Source organism: Silene latifolia, chromosome 1 (genome assembly GCF_048544455.1).
Source record: "Silene latifolia isolate original U9 population chromosome 1, ASM4854445v1, whole genome shotgun sequence".
NCBI lineage: Eukaryota > Viridiplantae > Streptophyta > Magnoliopsida > Caryophyllales > Caryophyllaceae > Silene > Silene latifolia.
Window position 1 is genome coordinate 7,405,505 of NC_133526.1, and position 17,120 is coordinate 7,422,624.

Sequence of the window (17,120 nt, forward strand, 5' to 3'; positions counted from 1 at the left end):
CACCGGGTCTCGGCCGACAACTAGCCACCGGGACACAAATCCGCGTACTCATATCCAAGACCCTCGGCGAGCCTGCCACAGGTCCATCGGCCGAGGGTATAACGGTCTTTTCACCTGATAGCCACTTGGCCACTACGTGACAAAAGGTGAAAGCCTATAAATACTCCTCAATCTTCATTGAGGAAGAGATCCAAAAATTGACCTAATAACCACTATTCATCTGGTAATATCTTGCTTATCTCTCTACAATACACTCTTAGCCAAGTTACAACAACTTCTCTCTAAGTTTACTGACTTGAGCGTCGGAGTGAGTACGCTCGGCCAAAGCCGAGCCCTCAGTTTGTTCATCGTTTCAGGAGACCGCAAGGAGGATTCAAGCATGGACATCATTCTACTAGCTACGAGTGGTAACTAACACCTACTCTGGAATTACACCCGGAACACTACTGTTTTCCAATATGCTGCTTTACCCAGCATATTCACATTAATAGATTGTGAAATATGAATCCGTCAATAATCTACACATAGATACAACAATCTATTAACCAAAATCTGTTAATTACCAAACACTTCTACTAAATCTGCTAATTGAAATATACTAGTCAAACTTGTTAATACAATCTGTCATTTATAATCTGCTTGACAAATCTGCTTCTACTAATATCAATCTGCTGATTACCAAACAGGGCATGTCATATTGAAATAGCATATTGGGGTCCAATATGCTATTTTGCAATATGCTGCTCCTACTAGCAAATTGGGTTAGCGGATTAGAAAGGAAAAAAAATGTCTTCTTTACCCCCTTAAAAATTACTAACCTTCATTTTATATATTTAATAAATAATTTGTTCATATCCTTATTTGTCATTCTACAAAGTTTCCAAACAATCTGTTAATCTAAAACTGTCAATTACCAAACACCTCTAAAACAATTCTGCTAAATAAATCTGTTAGTCAAACCTGTTAAATCATTCTGCTAGTCAAATCTGCTTTCTAAATCTGCTTTTCCTAATATTAACCCGCTATTTACCAAACAGGGTCTAACTAAAAGTAACAAATATAAATACATGGAATTAATAATATTTCATAAAATGTAGATACATATCATACAAAATAAATCATTTCGTTTTTTTGGTTACACAAAATAAATCATTTCTACAAAAATTAAAACAATGCTTTATATGCTCAATTAAATTGTCTAGGCCTTAAGTAAACATGGAGTGGATGCTTCAGTACAACGGTAAATTCTTGTTTTTCAGACAAATCTACTTGATATCCATTTGGGATATTCCATTCAAATTTCCACACCAAATTAGCAACAAAATACTCTAAATGAAGTATAGCTAATCGAAATGCAGGACATATTCTTCTTCCTACTCCAAAGGGCATCATCTTTATTTCTCGACTTCCGGTTATATCAATGTCTTTCTCGTTCTCCAAGAATCTTTCCGGTTTAAATTCCATCGGATCCTCCCACACCTTCGGATCACGACACATCTCTGTCAATGTGAAAAAAATTATGGCATTTTTCGGCACATTGTACTCACCAAGGGTCGCCTCTTCACTTACCGCATGTGGTAGTGAAAAGTAACTTGGTGGGTGTCGTCGCAACCCTTCTAATATAACCGCATTTAAGTAGGGAATTTTAGATAGGTCTTCTTCTTTAACTTCTTTCGCTTCTGTCCCTATTACCTGATAGAAAAATAGAATAGAATTGAACTAAACTTAATGGAAATGAGCTGAATTGAACTTAAATGAAGTAATAATAAATATTATGGGATATTACTGATAGGACCGGAATAAAAGAACAAGGGTAACCAATTCATACAAGAACATCATTGAAAAATCTAAATCAAAAGTATACAATAAATTTACGGAAATGATTAATACACTTCTATATTTGGTATTAATTTAGAAATTATAGAGTAAATTACACATAAATCAATGTAAATAATGCATATATTAACTATTTATTTCTTATTTTAGTCACTTAAATACAACTAACTGGGTTGTATTTATCATAACCCATAAATTTAAGGGTTTTTTGATAACTTATACCGTGAATAATTCACTTTTTCAAATCTATACCTAGGATAACTTTTTTTCCAAATCTTATACCTAAAATAATATTTTTTCTAAACTTGATACCAAATTTTTTAAAAAAGTCGTAAATTAACGATTTTGTCCTTACTAAAATTTGATGGTGTTTAGTGTTAACAATCGTGGATGTGTGGGTTAATAGGTGGGGAGAAAGGATGATGATGTTTAAATAGTAAGGGCAAGATCGTCAATTCAAGGTTTTTTTGAGATTTGATATTAAATTTGGGAAAAAATGTTATTTTAGATATAAGATTCTAAGGAAAGTTATCTTAGTTATAAGATTTGAAAACGGAAGTTATTGTAGGTATAAGTTATAAAAAAACTAATTTAATTAACATTACCTCTTTGATTGCTTGGAAAAGAGTATCTTGAATAGATGGGTATTTAACAAGATTGGCCATAATCCATTGCAAAGCGGTCGACGTTGTATCAGTTCCTGCATTAAGAAATTCTGAACAAAGGGTAACCAATTCTTCCTCATTTAGCTTTCGCTTCGTATGATCTTCATCGGTTATTTCAAGTTCGAACAACGTGTCCACATAAGAAGTGACCATTCTCGTAGTTTTATCAAAGTAACTAGAAGATAATATCTTCTGTTTTTGAAACTCCTTACGTGATCGCACGTAAGGAGATAAAATTTCTTTACGTTTTCGTTTTAGGTTGAATAACTCGTTCCAACGGCTCCTAAGTAAAATCTTGGTCATAGGAGGGTACATGTTAAGTATTTGAAAGCGACCGAAGGAAGTTAATAATTTGTGTTGAATGACACTAATGTCTTTAATTTCGGATTCAATTAATTTGTCCCCAAAACACATAAACACAAGTAAAGCGAACACAGAAAAACTTAAGTGTTCGGTCACTTCAGTATTAATAACGTCACTCTTAAAACGCTTGAGTAAAATGTTAAGGGCCCATTTACGAGCATGGGAGAAATCTTTGGTTAGAGAAGGGTTGACAATATTTGAGATTAAATTACGACGTAAAATACGCCAATTGGGTCCATAATTAGCCGAACTAATATTTAGTTGATTATTTGTTAAAATTTTCGCGGTGAGGAGTGCATTAGGACGGCTAGCAAAGGTGTTACCCTTCTGAATTAGGGCTTCATAAACTAAAGGAGGAGTCGATATGAAAATAAAAGGACGAGAAGCAGCAGATACTGTTATTATGGGTCCGTATTTAGGATGTAACGCTTTTAGGGCCGCTTCAACCTCTATGGTCGATTTTCGTAGCCATTTGATACTACTTATAATCGGAATACTTCGAGGACCCGGAGGTAACGAATTTTTCAAACTATTTTTATTTTTCAATGAAATGTAAGGCTTGAGCAATAATGTTGCAATAATGCATGTTATTAAGGCAATTGCTAGCCATATTTCCATGCCTCCAATTTGCATGCTCTTTAGTTACTGCCATAAAAAGAAAAGCATTATTGAAAATCAATTTAAACGAAGAAAACTCGATTACACAGATAAAAAGATAAGACGGGAAATAGAGGACCTGATGAGAATGTTAAAATTCACAAAAGAGAGCGCTTTATTATCATCCTAGTGAATCTATAAGTTAAAATTTAGACTAAATCAAACGGTATACACAAAAGAAAAACATGTACGTCAAACATGAAAATTCTACTAATGTCATACTAAATCTCTTTCCATTTTTTTATTCGCATTACCTTTTATACACTCAAAAATGTTACTTTGGTCGTAAATTTTGACACGTATATCAGTATATGTAACTTTTTTCTTAATAATATTTTGTGAAATTTTTATTTATTTTATTTAATAAGAAAAAATATGAAACTTATATCATTAGAATTCTTACAAAATGTTTATAAAAATTATACATTTCTAGATATGTAATTATATATTTTGAAACGAGGTTAAATATATAAATGTATACTTTATATAATAAAGGGAGCACCATAACTTAAATCTAGATAAGTGGTATAATATTCTATTAGAGAAGGGCATCTATACCGGTTTTACTCCTAAAACGAATTTCAATATAATTACATAAAGATAATATCGACAAACATTTACTAGTTCCTAAGCCAAGACAATTTATCTTATCAAATGACATTTAGCTATTTAATCATTTGGTCATTTTGATAATAAAATGAATATACAGGAAGTCTTGCTGAAGACGGGTCGGAGCAAGTGACGGATAATGCCACTCACAAAACGAATAAGGGGAACAAGGTGGGGGCACACCCATGTGCTTCCCTCTCTCTCCTCTATTTGGATCATTTGTGAGAGAAAATGGTATCCGTCACTCCAAAGTGACGGATACGTGCCGTCACAAATGAGATTTTGTGATGAATATATTCAGTATGAAACAAGAAATTGCGATAAAAGAAAAAATTGGTAATATAAAAATGTTTTACCTAAGAGTTGGAGTGACCAAGTACAATTCCAGATTACTCCATAGGCAAATGTTTCGACTTTCGAATGATGGTCGAGTGTTTCACTTTAGCTCTCAATGTTTGTCCATAGATGGTTTGGTGTGACACCAAGGGTTTTTATACAAAACTAATTTTTTATTTTAAAGAATTATTCTTTAGGGTCCAATATAATGACGTATGATAAATGATTTTTCTACCCGTAACGTGTGGTGTGTGTGGGGTAGACTGGTAGCATTACAATCACATTATCACCAAATTTAGCCCGGTAGACTAGGTAAAATTAATTTGACTCGAATGACCTGATGTCGCCACTAGCTAGTATGAGTGTATTACCACATATTATGAAACTTTGTTATTTTATGAAAATTAATGCTTCATATCACTTGCTCCATAGTTTATAAAGTACATTTACAAATTATAAGCTTTAAAATTAAAGGAAACTTTCTTTGAAAAGTATAATGTATATTGTTTGAAGTCGAGGTTTTCGATGTAATCTCTTATTCATATAGTCTATTATTTTAATAGATTTTTTACATGATACATACCTTCGTGTTTTTTTTTATTTAAAACATCTCTAATACCCTTAAATTTTATAAATTGTACATTAAAATCTGAAACAAATAAAATTTGACTTTTCTAACAGTTAAATTAAATAAAGAAAATCTATTTAAAATTGAATAAACAGGATTTGTGATAATAATTTGACAAATTATCACCAAAAAATCCAATATATAGTAGTACATCAAATGAACATTTAGAAACGACAGATTAGAGCACTTTCGGTATTTAAAAAAAATCATTGAGTTTAGGGTACTAGTCATATTTTCAAAAGATATAGCGCACCACGTAAAATTCAAATAAACATAGGGATACCACATAGGAAATTAAAACCCAAAGATTTTTTAAATTAGCAGCGAGATCGAGGACGTAATGAAATTAATAATAGTATTACGTATATTATTTACGGAGTAGTGAATGTAATAGCAGTCACAATGGGAGTAGCGAAGGTAATAATAGTAGCAACGAGAATAGTGAAAATAATAATAGTAGTATCGAGAGTAGTGAAAGTAATGTTACTTAATAACGAGAATAATAATAGTAGTATCGATAAAAAAATTTCACTATTCTCGTTGCTACTATATATATTTCATAATTTGATCTTAAAGATGTAATAACAAATATAGATTGAAGTACGTAAAACGCTCAAGACTTGATTTTTGGACAAATAAGACTAAAAAATGGAAACTGAATTGAACAAAAATGGACTCAACAAATGGACTGATTTGAACACAAACAAATGCTAACCACTTGATTTAAGGATTAAGAAGATAAAAGACTAAAACTTGCAAACCTTAAGACACAAAACAAGAACCCAACGACAAAAGAAACAGTCGATTAGACTGTTACTTTGGGCTGAAAACAGTGAAGGAAGGGTTGTTTAAACTCAACAATGTACTCGTACTGAACATTAAAAAGGACTGTTTTAAGGATCAACAAAGAGTACAATTACTGATTTAAACACAAAGAAAGGACTCAACCAAAGCAAAGCAACGAAACAGCCTGTTTAGATGAGTTAAACATCTCAATTGAATTGATTAACATGAGTGAAAGCAATGGAGATGGGATTGGAACAATGAAAGTAAGGTTGTAATTTAAATGCTTATGAACTAAACGTTCAAATGAAAACTTCCTTGGGTATAATACGACTCGAAATCACGATGTTGTTTTTGGGATTTAAATGACACGATACAAATAAGAAAACGGTTTGCTCAATGTTCGTAATTGGGTGATTTAGATATGACTTATTCTAAGCACTAAGCCACTAGATTAAGCCTAAGAGAAATCCAAGCACTAAGCAATGAAATTATTCAATTTCAAGCACAAAGCAATACAGGGTCTTCTAGCACTAAGCAAAGAATTTTGGAAAAAACAATGTTTTCACTCTTAATTTTCATTCATTAAAATCTGAATATTACATGAGATAAGAGCTCCTTAAATAGAGTCTTTGTTGCAATCTTAGCCCTGCATCTAAAGTAGCATCTAAGGGCTCAAAAGAGTCTCCTAATCCTCCAAAAAAAAAAAATGGCTCAAACGGCCATAAGGAGTATAAAGAGGATTGTTGGCAATTGTACAAGCTTCCTTTGACATGCTTTACTTATTTATCTTAAAAGGACTTCTTGGGCAGCTGGTGGGACTCGTCCATAAGGAGTATAAGACCCAAACTTGCAGCAAAAGGTCCCTTGGAGCTTGCCTAGACAAAAGAAGAAAGCTTAAAAGCGACGGTTGTACCTTTCTCTCAAACCGTGTCCATTGGGGACCATCCGGCTGATTGCTCTTGTTGCACCTAATTTATTCCTCTTCAAGACATAAGATCTTAAACAAAAAGGCTCTAAACTCATCATATAAGAGTCTTAGATCGGAAAATAACATACATTCTTGGACGGAATTGGAGTTGGGCCTCGATTTTGGTGAAGGACCAAAACCGGATAAAAGAGTGCTAAGTGTGGCTGCCCATTTTGCTTCATAGATACATGGAATTACTCATATTCTCCGTATTTCATAAAATGTAGATACATTGTAACCAAAAATAAAATAAAATGTAGATACATATCATACAAGAAAAAATCATTTCTACAAAAATTGGAACAATGCTTTATATATATGCTCAATTAATTTGTCTATGCCTTAAGTAAGCATGGAGTGGATGCTTCATTACAACGGTAAATTCTTGTTTCTCAGACAAATCTACTTGATATCCATTTGGGGTAATCCATTCAAATTTCCACACCAAATTAGCAACAAAATACTCTAAATGAAGTATTGCTAATCGAAATGCAGGACATATTCTTCTTCCTACCCCAAACGGCATCATCTTTATTTCTCGACTTCCGGTTATATCAATGTCTTTCTCATTCTCCATGAATCTTTCCGGTTTAAATTCCATCGGATCCTCCCACACTTTCGGATCGTGACACATCTCCGTCAATGTGAAAAAAATTATGGCATTTTTCGGCACATTGTACCCGCCAAGTGTGACCTCTTCGCTCACTGCATGTGGTAGCGAAAAGTGACTTGGTGGGTGTCGTCGCAACCCCTCTAATATAACCGCTTTTAAGTAGGCAATTTTAGACATGTCTTCTTCTTTAACTTCTTTGGCTTCTGTCCCAATTACCTGATAGGAAATAGAATATCATATAGAACAGAACGGCACAAGTTCAAAGATATTTGAATTATCATGGATTTATGGCGCTGTTTGTTAATCAACATATTACTTTTAGTATAAGCAAATTATAATCGACAATTTTATTACAAGGTTTGACTCACATATAATTTACGTATTTAATTAAAGTGTTTGATAATTAACAGATTAAGATTAATTAATTGTTATTTTTCTTTGTAAAATGATTGTAAATTTTCATTTTTTTAATAAATATGTCAACCAATATGCGGGATAAGCAGCATGTGCGTATTACAACATATTGAGCCCAAATATATTTGTTGTTTTAATATGTTATTTATCAAACACCAAAATTAACATACTGATTAGTCAAACATGTCAAAAGCTTTGAATATATATGCTAAAGTTCTCTCAACATGTAACGAACACCCCCATGTCTAAATAATAAACTTATGATCATACTTTAACTCGTTATTGTATTTGACTGAAACTTTCTGAACTGAATTTATTGTTACCTAAACTAAAATGAATAAAAACTGAATTGAAGTTATAGGACCTAAACTGAGCCATAATTAAGTTTACATCGTACAATAAATACGGTGAGCATCATGTATTGACGCAAGAACATAGTTGGTCTTGTTCTTTTGAATTTAAAGTCACTTCCATAAGTGTAATTCAGTTCTTATAAGTTCATTTCAGAAAATTTTAGCTTCTATAAGTCCATTTCGGTTCTAATAAATTTAGTTCAGAAAAGTTAATCTCCTATGAGTTCATTTCAGAAAATTTTAGCTTCTATAAGCCCAGTTTAGCTATTATAAGTTCAGTTCAGAAAAGTGTATTTCATTTCATACTCAGTTTTCTATAAGTCCAGCTTTTCTAAGTTCAATTGAAATCCTATAAATTCAGTTCAGAAAAGTTAAGCTCTTATAAATTCAGTTTAGAAAAATTATACTCGTATAAATCCAGTTAAAAAATTAAGCAAAATTAAGTCCAAGAGAATAGGGCATAAGAGTTTAAAATCACACACAATACATTAACATTACCTCTTTGATAGCTTGATAAAGAGTATCTTGAATAGTTGGATATTTAACAAGGTTGGCCATAATCCATTGTAAAGCAGTTGATGTTGTATCAGCTCCTGCAGTAAGAAATTCTGAACAAAGGGTCACCAATTCTTCCTCATTCAGCTTTCGCTTCGTATGATCTTCATCGGTTATTTCAAGTTCGAACAACGTGTCCACATAAGAAGTGACCATTCTCGTAGTTTTATCAAAGTAATTACAATGTAACAACTTCTGTTTTTGAAACTCTTGACGTGCTCTCACATGAGGAATTAAGACTTCTTTACGTTTTCGTTTTAAGTTAAATAACTCGTTCCAACGACTCTTAAGCAAAATCTTGGTCACGGGAGGGTACATGTTGAGTATTTGAAATCGACCGAAAGAAGTCAATATTTTGTGTTGAATAATGTTAATGTCTTTAATTTCGGAGTCGGGTAATTTGTCCCCGAAATAAATGAACACAAGTAAACCAAACACAGAAAAACTTAAGTGTTCAGTCACTTTAGTATTAATAACGTCACTCTTAAAACGCTTGAGTAAAAGGTTAAGGGCCCATTTACGAGCATGGGAGAAATCTTTGGCTAGAGAAGGGTTGACAATATTTGAGATTAAATTACGTCGAAAAATACGCCAATTGGATCCATAATTAGCCAAACTAATATTAAGTTGATTATTTGTTAGGATTTTCGCGGTGAGGAGTGCATTAGGGCGGCTAGCAAAGGTGATACCCTTCTGAATTAGGGCTTCATAAACTAAAGGAGGAGTCGATATGAAAATAAAAGGACGAGAAGCAGCAGATAATGTTATTATGGGGCCGAATTTGGGATGTAACGCTTTTAGGGACGCTTCAACCTCTATGGTCGATTTTCGTAGCCATTTGATACTACTTATAATCGGAATACTTCGAGGACCCGGAGGTAACGAGTTTTTCAAACTATTTTTATTTTTCAATGAAACGTAAACCTTGAGCAATAATGTTGCAATAATGCATGTTATTAAGGTAATTGCTAGCCACATTTCCATGCCTCCAATTTGCTTGCTCTTTAGTTACTGCCATAAAAAGAAAAGCACTATTGAAAATTAAGTTAAACGAAGAAAACTCGATTAGACAGGTAAAAAGACAAGACAAGAAATATTGGACCTGAGAATGCTAAAATTCATGTGGAAGTCCTAGTTGTTCTACCACGTTAATATTCGGACTAAATCAAACGGTATACACAAAAGAAAAACATGTACATGTGAACATGTTACACATGAAAATTTTACTAATGTCATACTTGTAGGCGGTATGACTATTACGAAAATAATAAACACTAAATTTTACGGAATATATGAGAGATTTGTCGTGGCGTGATGACCATTACTGTCCTAATGTTAAATTTGCCACGCTCGATACACAAGACCTCTTGGCAAACAACCCCAGGGATAGATTGTTGTGTGTAGAAAATGCCATAAACATGGAGTATTTATATAGGAGTAAAAGAAGAATTTAGATTGTACGAGTATTTATTATTGTCTTGTAAATTGGTTTTAGAAGATTGCACAATCAGTATAGAAAATCCACAAAAGTCAGACTAGAAGACTAAACTTTAAGTTTAGAAAATGTAACAATCAGTTTTGAAAATTGTGCAAAAAATATATAGGGAATAAGTGATCTTACTTCCAAAAGGAGCGGCTTTAAGTTATCACTTAGAGCATCTCCAATGGTAAGCTAGTTGGTACTAACTTATCTTTACCACATCATTTTTTTGAGTTACAACATTTTCAATTCAAACTACAATTTACTCCAATGGCCTGGTGAAGCCAATATACCACTAGCTTGATGAGACCATTATTTTCCTATTGACTATGTTTTTCTTGTGGGTCCATTTAAGCAAGTAGCTCCATGGAGCTACTAGCTCAAAATTATTTGAGCAAAATTAATCTGCATGGACAACTCTAATGGTTAAGCTATTAGCTTGCAATTTTAAGAAATTGCAAGCAAGTCATTTTGCCAACCATTGGATGCTCTTATAAACTATAAGAGCATCTCCAATGGTTGAACAAAAGGACTTGCTTGCAAATTCTAAAAGTTTCAAGCTAGTTGCTCAACCATTAGAGAGCTTCACATGAACTAGCTTAGTTTGAGCAACTAGCTCCATGGAGCTAGTAGCTCAAATGGACCCACAAAGAGATATGTGTCAATTAAATAAATGTATATTAGTCAATTTAAGCAACAACTCTTATAGCTTAACCATTGGGGAAGTTTGTAGCTTAAAAGTGTTCTAGCTCAAAAATGTGAAGTGGAGAGTTAAGTTAGTAGGGTTGTTGCTTACCATTGTGAATGCTCTAAATACTTCAATCTCAAACTTATTCTACCAATGTGGTATAATAAAAGCTTCTTTTGAAGAACATTTCCAACAATACTAAACCCCTTTCCATTTTTTTTATTCGCATTACCTTTTATACGCTCAAAAATGTTACTTTGGTCGTAAATTTTGACAAGTATACGCAACTTTTTTCTTAATAATATTTCGTGACATTTTTACTTTTATTTTATATAATAAGATAAAATATGAAACTTATATCATTAGAATTCTTACAAAATGTTTATAAAAATTATACATTTCTAGATATGTAATTATATATTCTGAAACGAGATTATATATAAAAATGTATATTATATAATAAAGGGAACACCATAATAACTTAAATCTAGATAAGTGGTATAATATTCTACACAAATTCTTGTTTGTGACGGCACACATCCGTCACAAGCTTGTGACAGATACCATTTTACCTCACAAAATATCCACTACAAATGTTAACCCGTCACAAGGGAGACCAACTGAATATTCTATAAAAAAAGTGTAGATATATCTGTTTTACTCTTAAAACGAATTTCAATACAACCACATAAAGATAATATGACAAACTTTTGCTTGCTCCTAAGCTAGACAATTTATCTTATCAAATGACATGTAGCTATTTAACATGTTTTAATAATAAAATGAATATATTTAGTCTGAAACAAGAATTTGCAAAATTGTAAAATAAGTCTTACCTAAGAGTTGGAGCGACCAAGTACAATTCCAGATTACTTCATAGGCAATGTTTTGACTTTCGAATAACGTTGTCCGACTCTGAGAATATTTGTGTGTAAACTTTTTATCTCTGTTAAAAAAAATATATATCGAATGATGGGTAGTGTTTCACTTTAGCTCTCAATGTACTCCCTACGGATTTTTATACAACTAATTTTTTATTTTAAAAAAATCATTCTCTAGGGTCCAACATAAGATAAATGATTCTCAAGTGGGAAGGGAACGTGTATTACAATCACTGAATCACATTATTCTGAGTTTCATGGGGCCTTAGGCGAAATAGTCCATCGAATCTTATTCTAAAAAAAAATACTTATAATTTTCCTATAGTTTTATAACAAGTTATTTAATGAGAATATTCCAAAATATTGAGATGCTTTCTATAATACTCCAAATTATAAGATAAAGTTGCATTACTTTATTGGGAAAAGTTTTAACACTTTCAAAATTTGGTTTCTGAGAATTGTGAACCATAATGATAAAAAAAATATCAGCAAATAAAAAACTATTCCTATATAGCTATTTGCCTAACTCACTTTATTTTATAATGAATGAAAACACCTATACTTGTAGAATTAAAATTTATGTTAGCTATTTAGACAGATAATCCTAAGTTTTTTTTTGTCTTCAATATTGAGTTTTATTAATATTGTTATAAAATCGTTCATTTTTCAATTACCACATGCTATGGAATTAAATAAAACTAAATATTGTTCTATTGTAAAACAAATGCAAATAATTTAAAATTTGGGAGTTTGTTTTTACCTTTTTTGTGTTGATAAACACATAATCTGTATGGACGTCAAAAATCTTTTGGGCTGGTTGCCATTTTTACAGGGTAAAGCTATGAAAAAAAAAAAAGTTATGCGGAAAAAAATCTTCCTTTTACATAATACTTCAACTTGAATAAATCAAATATATTTATATATAGTTTTTTCAATGCACCAATGACAATAAGTGCTAATGTGAATTAATGCAAAGTAGTACACTGAATATAGATTAATACGTTACCCATATATTCATTTTACTATTCGGTCAAATGGCTTTACCTTATTAATTGGGCACACTTAATTACTTACTTTTATTTGGTCAATACATTTTGAATTCTTATGCATTTACAAAGATTAATATTTAATCATTTACAAAGATTATATACTATTAATCATAAATATATGAATTTTATGCATGTATACTTAACTAATCAAAAGAGACAAATGTCGAATACACACGCTTTCATCCCAGTATATAAATATAAGATAAGATAAGATTGTTTACAATCGAGGTTTTCGATTTTGTAATCTCTTATTCATAGTCTATCATTTTTATATTTTGGAATTTTCTACATAATACCCTATATGATATCCATCTGTTTTTTAAACATCACTTGTACCCTTAAATTTTATAAATTGTTCATAAAACTGCTAAATTAATAAAATTTGACTTTTCTAACAGTTAAATTTAATACAGAAAAATATATTTAAGATTGAGTAAACAAGATTTGTAATAATAGTTGAAAAATTATCGCTAAACAATTAATGGAAAATACATAAACTGAACATTTAAAATGACCAATCAGAGCATTTTGAATATTTTTAAAAGGTTTCATTATGTTTAAGTTTACCAGATATGTTTCCAAAAGTTCTAGGGTACTACGTAGAATTCAAATAAACACAGGGATATCATGTAGAAAAATTAAACCCTTATACTCGTATATTTTTTAATTTCGTAGGACAAAATTATTAGTAATGAGAGTAGTGAAATTAATAATATATTTTTTAATTTTCACTTGTACCCCTTTGTTATTGGTTAATCTCACTTATACCCTTTATTTTCAAGAAAGCCCACTTGTACCCTCCAACTTTCTAATTATTCTCACTTATACCCCTTAAGTATAAGTTAATCTCACTTGTAATCGTAATACCAAGAACCAACAATCTTGAACACTTAACACTTTATTTTAGCATTTGAAATACCCTTAAAAGATTTACTTTCTTTCTTCATAACTTATTTATTATATTTCCCCACTATCAAATTTTCCGAGTATAGTTAAAGGGGTAGGAAGGAATAGTAAATAATGAAGTGAAGAAGAAGGGTAAAAAATGAATATTTACATAGCCCTTAGCCTCTTATGGTCACGGTTGGTGTATAACTAAAAACTGTAGGGTATGAGCGGGCTTTTCTGAAGAATAAGGGTACAAGTGAGATTAGCCTATACTAGAGGGGTATAAGTGAGAATTTTCTTAACGAGAATATTAAAAGTAAGAGTAGTGAATATATCTCATAATTTGTTTGATAATTTTTTTTCTAAATCATAATATTATAAAAAGTTTATAATAGGAGCGCGAGTAATTAAAATATTTGTAGTAGAATAGCGGGAGACTGAGAGTAGTGAAGGTAACAATAGTCACAATATGACTAGTGAAAATAACGGTAATCCCCCTACTACTAAGAGAATAAAAATTCTCTTAGTTTTCCCGTCTAAACAACTCCTACTTAATTGGGCCTATTTTCTGGATATTGACACCACAACATTAGACGGATTGTAAATTGTGGATCATATAAGTAGCCCACATTTTTCTATCCCACATGTCAAAGTAAAAAACTATTAATAGCCCACGTTTTTGAATTAGCCATTGTTTTTACCGATTTTTGTTTTAAGATTAATACGCATTTTAATTAGATTATACAACTAACTTAATTATATTATTAATGTCATAAAATAGTTGTATGTAATGATATACCATTATTTTTAATAGTAATAAAATAGTAACTTTTTTAAAGTATTTTTTTGATGGTAATAAGCATTTTTTTACCTTCTATTAATATTAATATTAATAGACTATAACAATTAATTAAATCATAATTCATTTATGCAAATACTTTAATTGAGAGCGTCTCTTTATAAAATAAATCTAAAAAATGTCGTGCTTTAGCACGGGAACTACACTAGTAACAAGTAATTTAATAAAAGTAACAATAATAACTGAAAATATAGTGAAAGTAACACTAATAACATTAAGAATCGTGAAACTAAGAGTAATAGTAGCAACATGACTAGTGGACATATAAAATAAAATTTAAATGGTAATTTTAGGTAGCCGAACACCAACACTAGTTATTGAAAAACGAGCACGAATATCATAGTTTATGACCACAGACGCATCATTTTGTGACCCGAGCAACGAACGAGTCCATTTCTAAACGAGAAGCACCACCTTCAGCCATGGCTCGACGTACATCAACGCAAACTCTCTGAACATTTTTCCTAATCTCAAGTCCCTCCTCTGAATCCATCAACTTTCTTATTGCATTCTCAATCGTAATCGACTTCACAATTTCCGACCGCTTAGCCCAATCCCTAACTACAACGCCAATTTTCAAAACCTCTGTCACAAAAGTAGCATTTTTCGGATGGTCAGAATGTATTGGCCAAGTCGCAATTGGTACACCCATACTCATACTTTCAAGACATGAAAGCCAACCACAATGGCTTAAGAAACCACCTATAGACGGATGCGCTAATATCTCGAGTTGTGGGACCCACTCTCGTACAACTATTCCCTTGTCTTTGATCATCTCCTCGTACCCTTCTGGTAATAATGCTGATAAATTAGTTACTCCTCCTTCCGTCTCCTCGTTTCCTTTATCAGCGCTTCTTAGCGCCCAGATGAACTTCTGACCGCTTCTTTCTAACCCGATTGCCAATTCCTCAATTTGTTTTTCGTGTAGTGTCGTTGCTGATCCGAAAGCGACTAATATGACAGATGATTCTGTTTTTTGCTTGTCTAGCCATTGTAGACATATGTTTCTTTCTTTGTTGGGTAATTGGTCTTTTTCGGGTTCAGGTATCGGGTGAAATGGGCCCACCGCGTATGTTTTAACTGATAGCGACTCTAATAAGTCGACATATGTACCTTCTATCACCCGGGACGTGTTAATGAGAAATCCCGACTCAGAACCCAATAACTTCTCTTGTTTGGCCAAAAACTCGACAAACTCGGGTGTAAAACACCCGTCGTTAGTCGGGACAATGGAAGGATCAATTACTTGAGAGCCTAACACCAAAGGATTATTCCCCGGCATAGTCTCCCAGTAATGGAAGAAAGTCGTAAAAGCCGAGGGAGCGATAAAGTTGTATAGTTCAACATTTGGGATAGTTTTTGCATCCTGAACAACAAAAGCCATAAAATAATCATGGATGATTATGAGTTTAGTATACTTTTGTGCCAACTCCGCGACTAATTCAAACACGGGTTGGCGGAGTTTAGGAATAATGTCGAAAAGTGGTTGGAGGTGGTCAGGGAACTGGACTGACGGGTCATGGTTCGGGTTAGGGGGAGGTGAGCTGAAATTTGGGAGTTGCAGGTCATGAAACTGAATTTTACCACAGAAGTCATTCGGGTCAGAGACTTGAAGACGGAGTTTTGCTTGGCGGTTGTGCTGACCGGGTGCGGCCACGTGGACCGGGAATCCGTAGTTAGTTAAGAGGTAGGTGAAGTTGAGGATTGCAGTGAGATGGCCTTGGGGTAGGAAGGGTACTGCCAGGAATGCAATTGTTTGGTGTTTAACACCATTTTTAATGTTACTATTTTCCATAATTTTGGTATTATAATTGGCAAACAAAAATTGGGGTGAGGTTATTGTTTAATTTGTGTGTGGCTACATTTGTTTGCAGTGTGTGAATTTATAGTGTACTGGCAGCTTACAGCCAATTCGGTTTATCGAATTTTATCTTGACCGATAAGAGCAAGTCTTTTGTAACAAAAATTCTTGTGTCCTTCGGGAGGGTACCGTCCTCCTTACACCTAAAACTAATCCACTAAATAAAAAATATTATAAATGGTTAGTTGTAAGGAGCACGGTCCTCCCGGAAGACACAAGAATTTTTTCCTTTTGTAAAACGTAAAATAAGTCACTGAACAAGTGTTGAAAGTAAATGGTTATTATAAGTTACAATGACTACGAAAAATATAAAATGGTTTAGAGAAAAATTTAGTAACGACTAACGAACAACGGTAAATTGATTCATGACTTAATTAAATTGGGTACTAAAATAATTTTTAAAGTGGTTATTAAAAATATGGAAAATAGGTTTATATCGGACACAGACGGGACTACTAGGGGAAAAGCGGATTAAAAAATTATTATAAAGGATGTCTTTTACCAGAGTTGATAATTTGATGATATGCTCGTTAGTTCAATTATTTTATCCTTTTATACTACGAGAGTCGAGAGTATGTCTTTTGTGAAACTGCGTGAAAGTTATTGTTTTGAGTTTATATGTCGCATATAGA

General features: G+C 32.4%; 3 protein-coding genes across 3 annotated transcripts; all 3 read right to left on the reverse strand.

Moving 5' to 3' along the window:
- Positions 1–1,149: 1,149 nt before the first annotated feature.
- Positions 1,150–4,587, reverse strand: LOC141648393 (cytochrome P450 89A2-like). The gene is made up of 3 exons (XM_074457055.1): positions 4,487–4,587; positions 2,442–3,509; positions 1,150–1,692 (listed from the first exon to the last, which is right to left on the reverse strand). Exons 2-3 carry the CDS (start codon positions 3,495–3,497, stop codon positions 1,186–1,188), a joined length of 1,563 nt encoding a protein of 520 aa, XP_074313156.1. The 5' UTR covers positions 3,498–3,509; positions 4,487–4,587; the 3' UTR covers positions 1,150–1,185.
- Positions 4,588–7,169: 2,582 nt separating this feature from the next.
- Positions 7,170–9,766, reverse strand: LOC141632290 (cytochrome P450 89A2-like). Its single transcript, XM_074444869.1, has 3 exons — positions 9,331–9,766; positions 8,726–8,916; positions 7,170–7,676 (listed from the first exon to the last, which is right to left on the reverse strand). Exons 1-3 carry the CDS (start codon positions 9,764–9,766, stop codon positions 7,170–7,172), a joined length of 1,134 nt encoding a protein of 377 aa, XP_074300970.1.
- A 5,222-nt stretch (positions 9,767–14,988) lies between these two features.
- Positions 14,989–16,422, reverse strand: LOC141632346 (zeatin O-glucosyltransferase-like). Its single transcript, XM_074444920.1, has one exon. It carries the CDS (start codon positions 16,420–16,422, stop codon positions 14,989–14,991), a length of 1,434 nt encoding a protein of 477 aa, XP_074301021.1.
- Positions 16,423–17,120: the final 698 nt, after the last annotated feature.

Excerpts from the sequence above, each read along its gene's own strand:
- LOC141632346 (XM_074444920.1), bottom strand. The coding sequence starts at position 16,422 with ATGGAAAATAGTAACATTAAAAATGGTGTTAAACACCAAACAATTGCA.
- LOC141632290 (XM_074444869.1), bottom strand. The coding sequence starts at position 9,766 with ATGGAAATGTGGCTAGCAATTACCTTAATAACATGCATTATTGCAACA. Across the intron at positions 8,917-9,330 it reads CTCAAATATTGTCAACCCTT|CGTTGTTCGAACTTGAAATA; the intron begins CTCTAGCCAAAG and ends CTTATGTGGACA. Across the intron at positions 7,677-8,725 it reads TTTATCAAGCTATCAAAGAG|GTAATTGGGACAGAAGCCAA; the intron begins GTAATGTTAATG and ends ATTTCCTATCAG.
- LOC141648393 (XM_074457055.1), bottom strand. The coding sequence starts at position 3,497 with ATGCAAATTGGAGGCATGGAAATATGGCTAGCAATTGCCTTAATAACA. Across the intron at positions 1,693-2,441 it reads TTTTCCAAGCAATCAAAGAG|GTAATAGGGACAGAAGCGAA; the intron begins GTAATGTTAATT and ends TTTTTCTATCAG.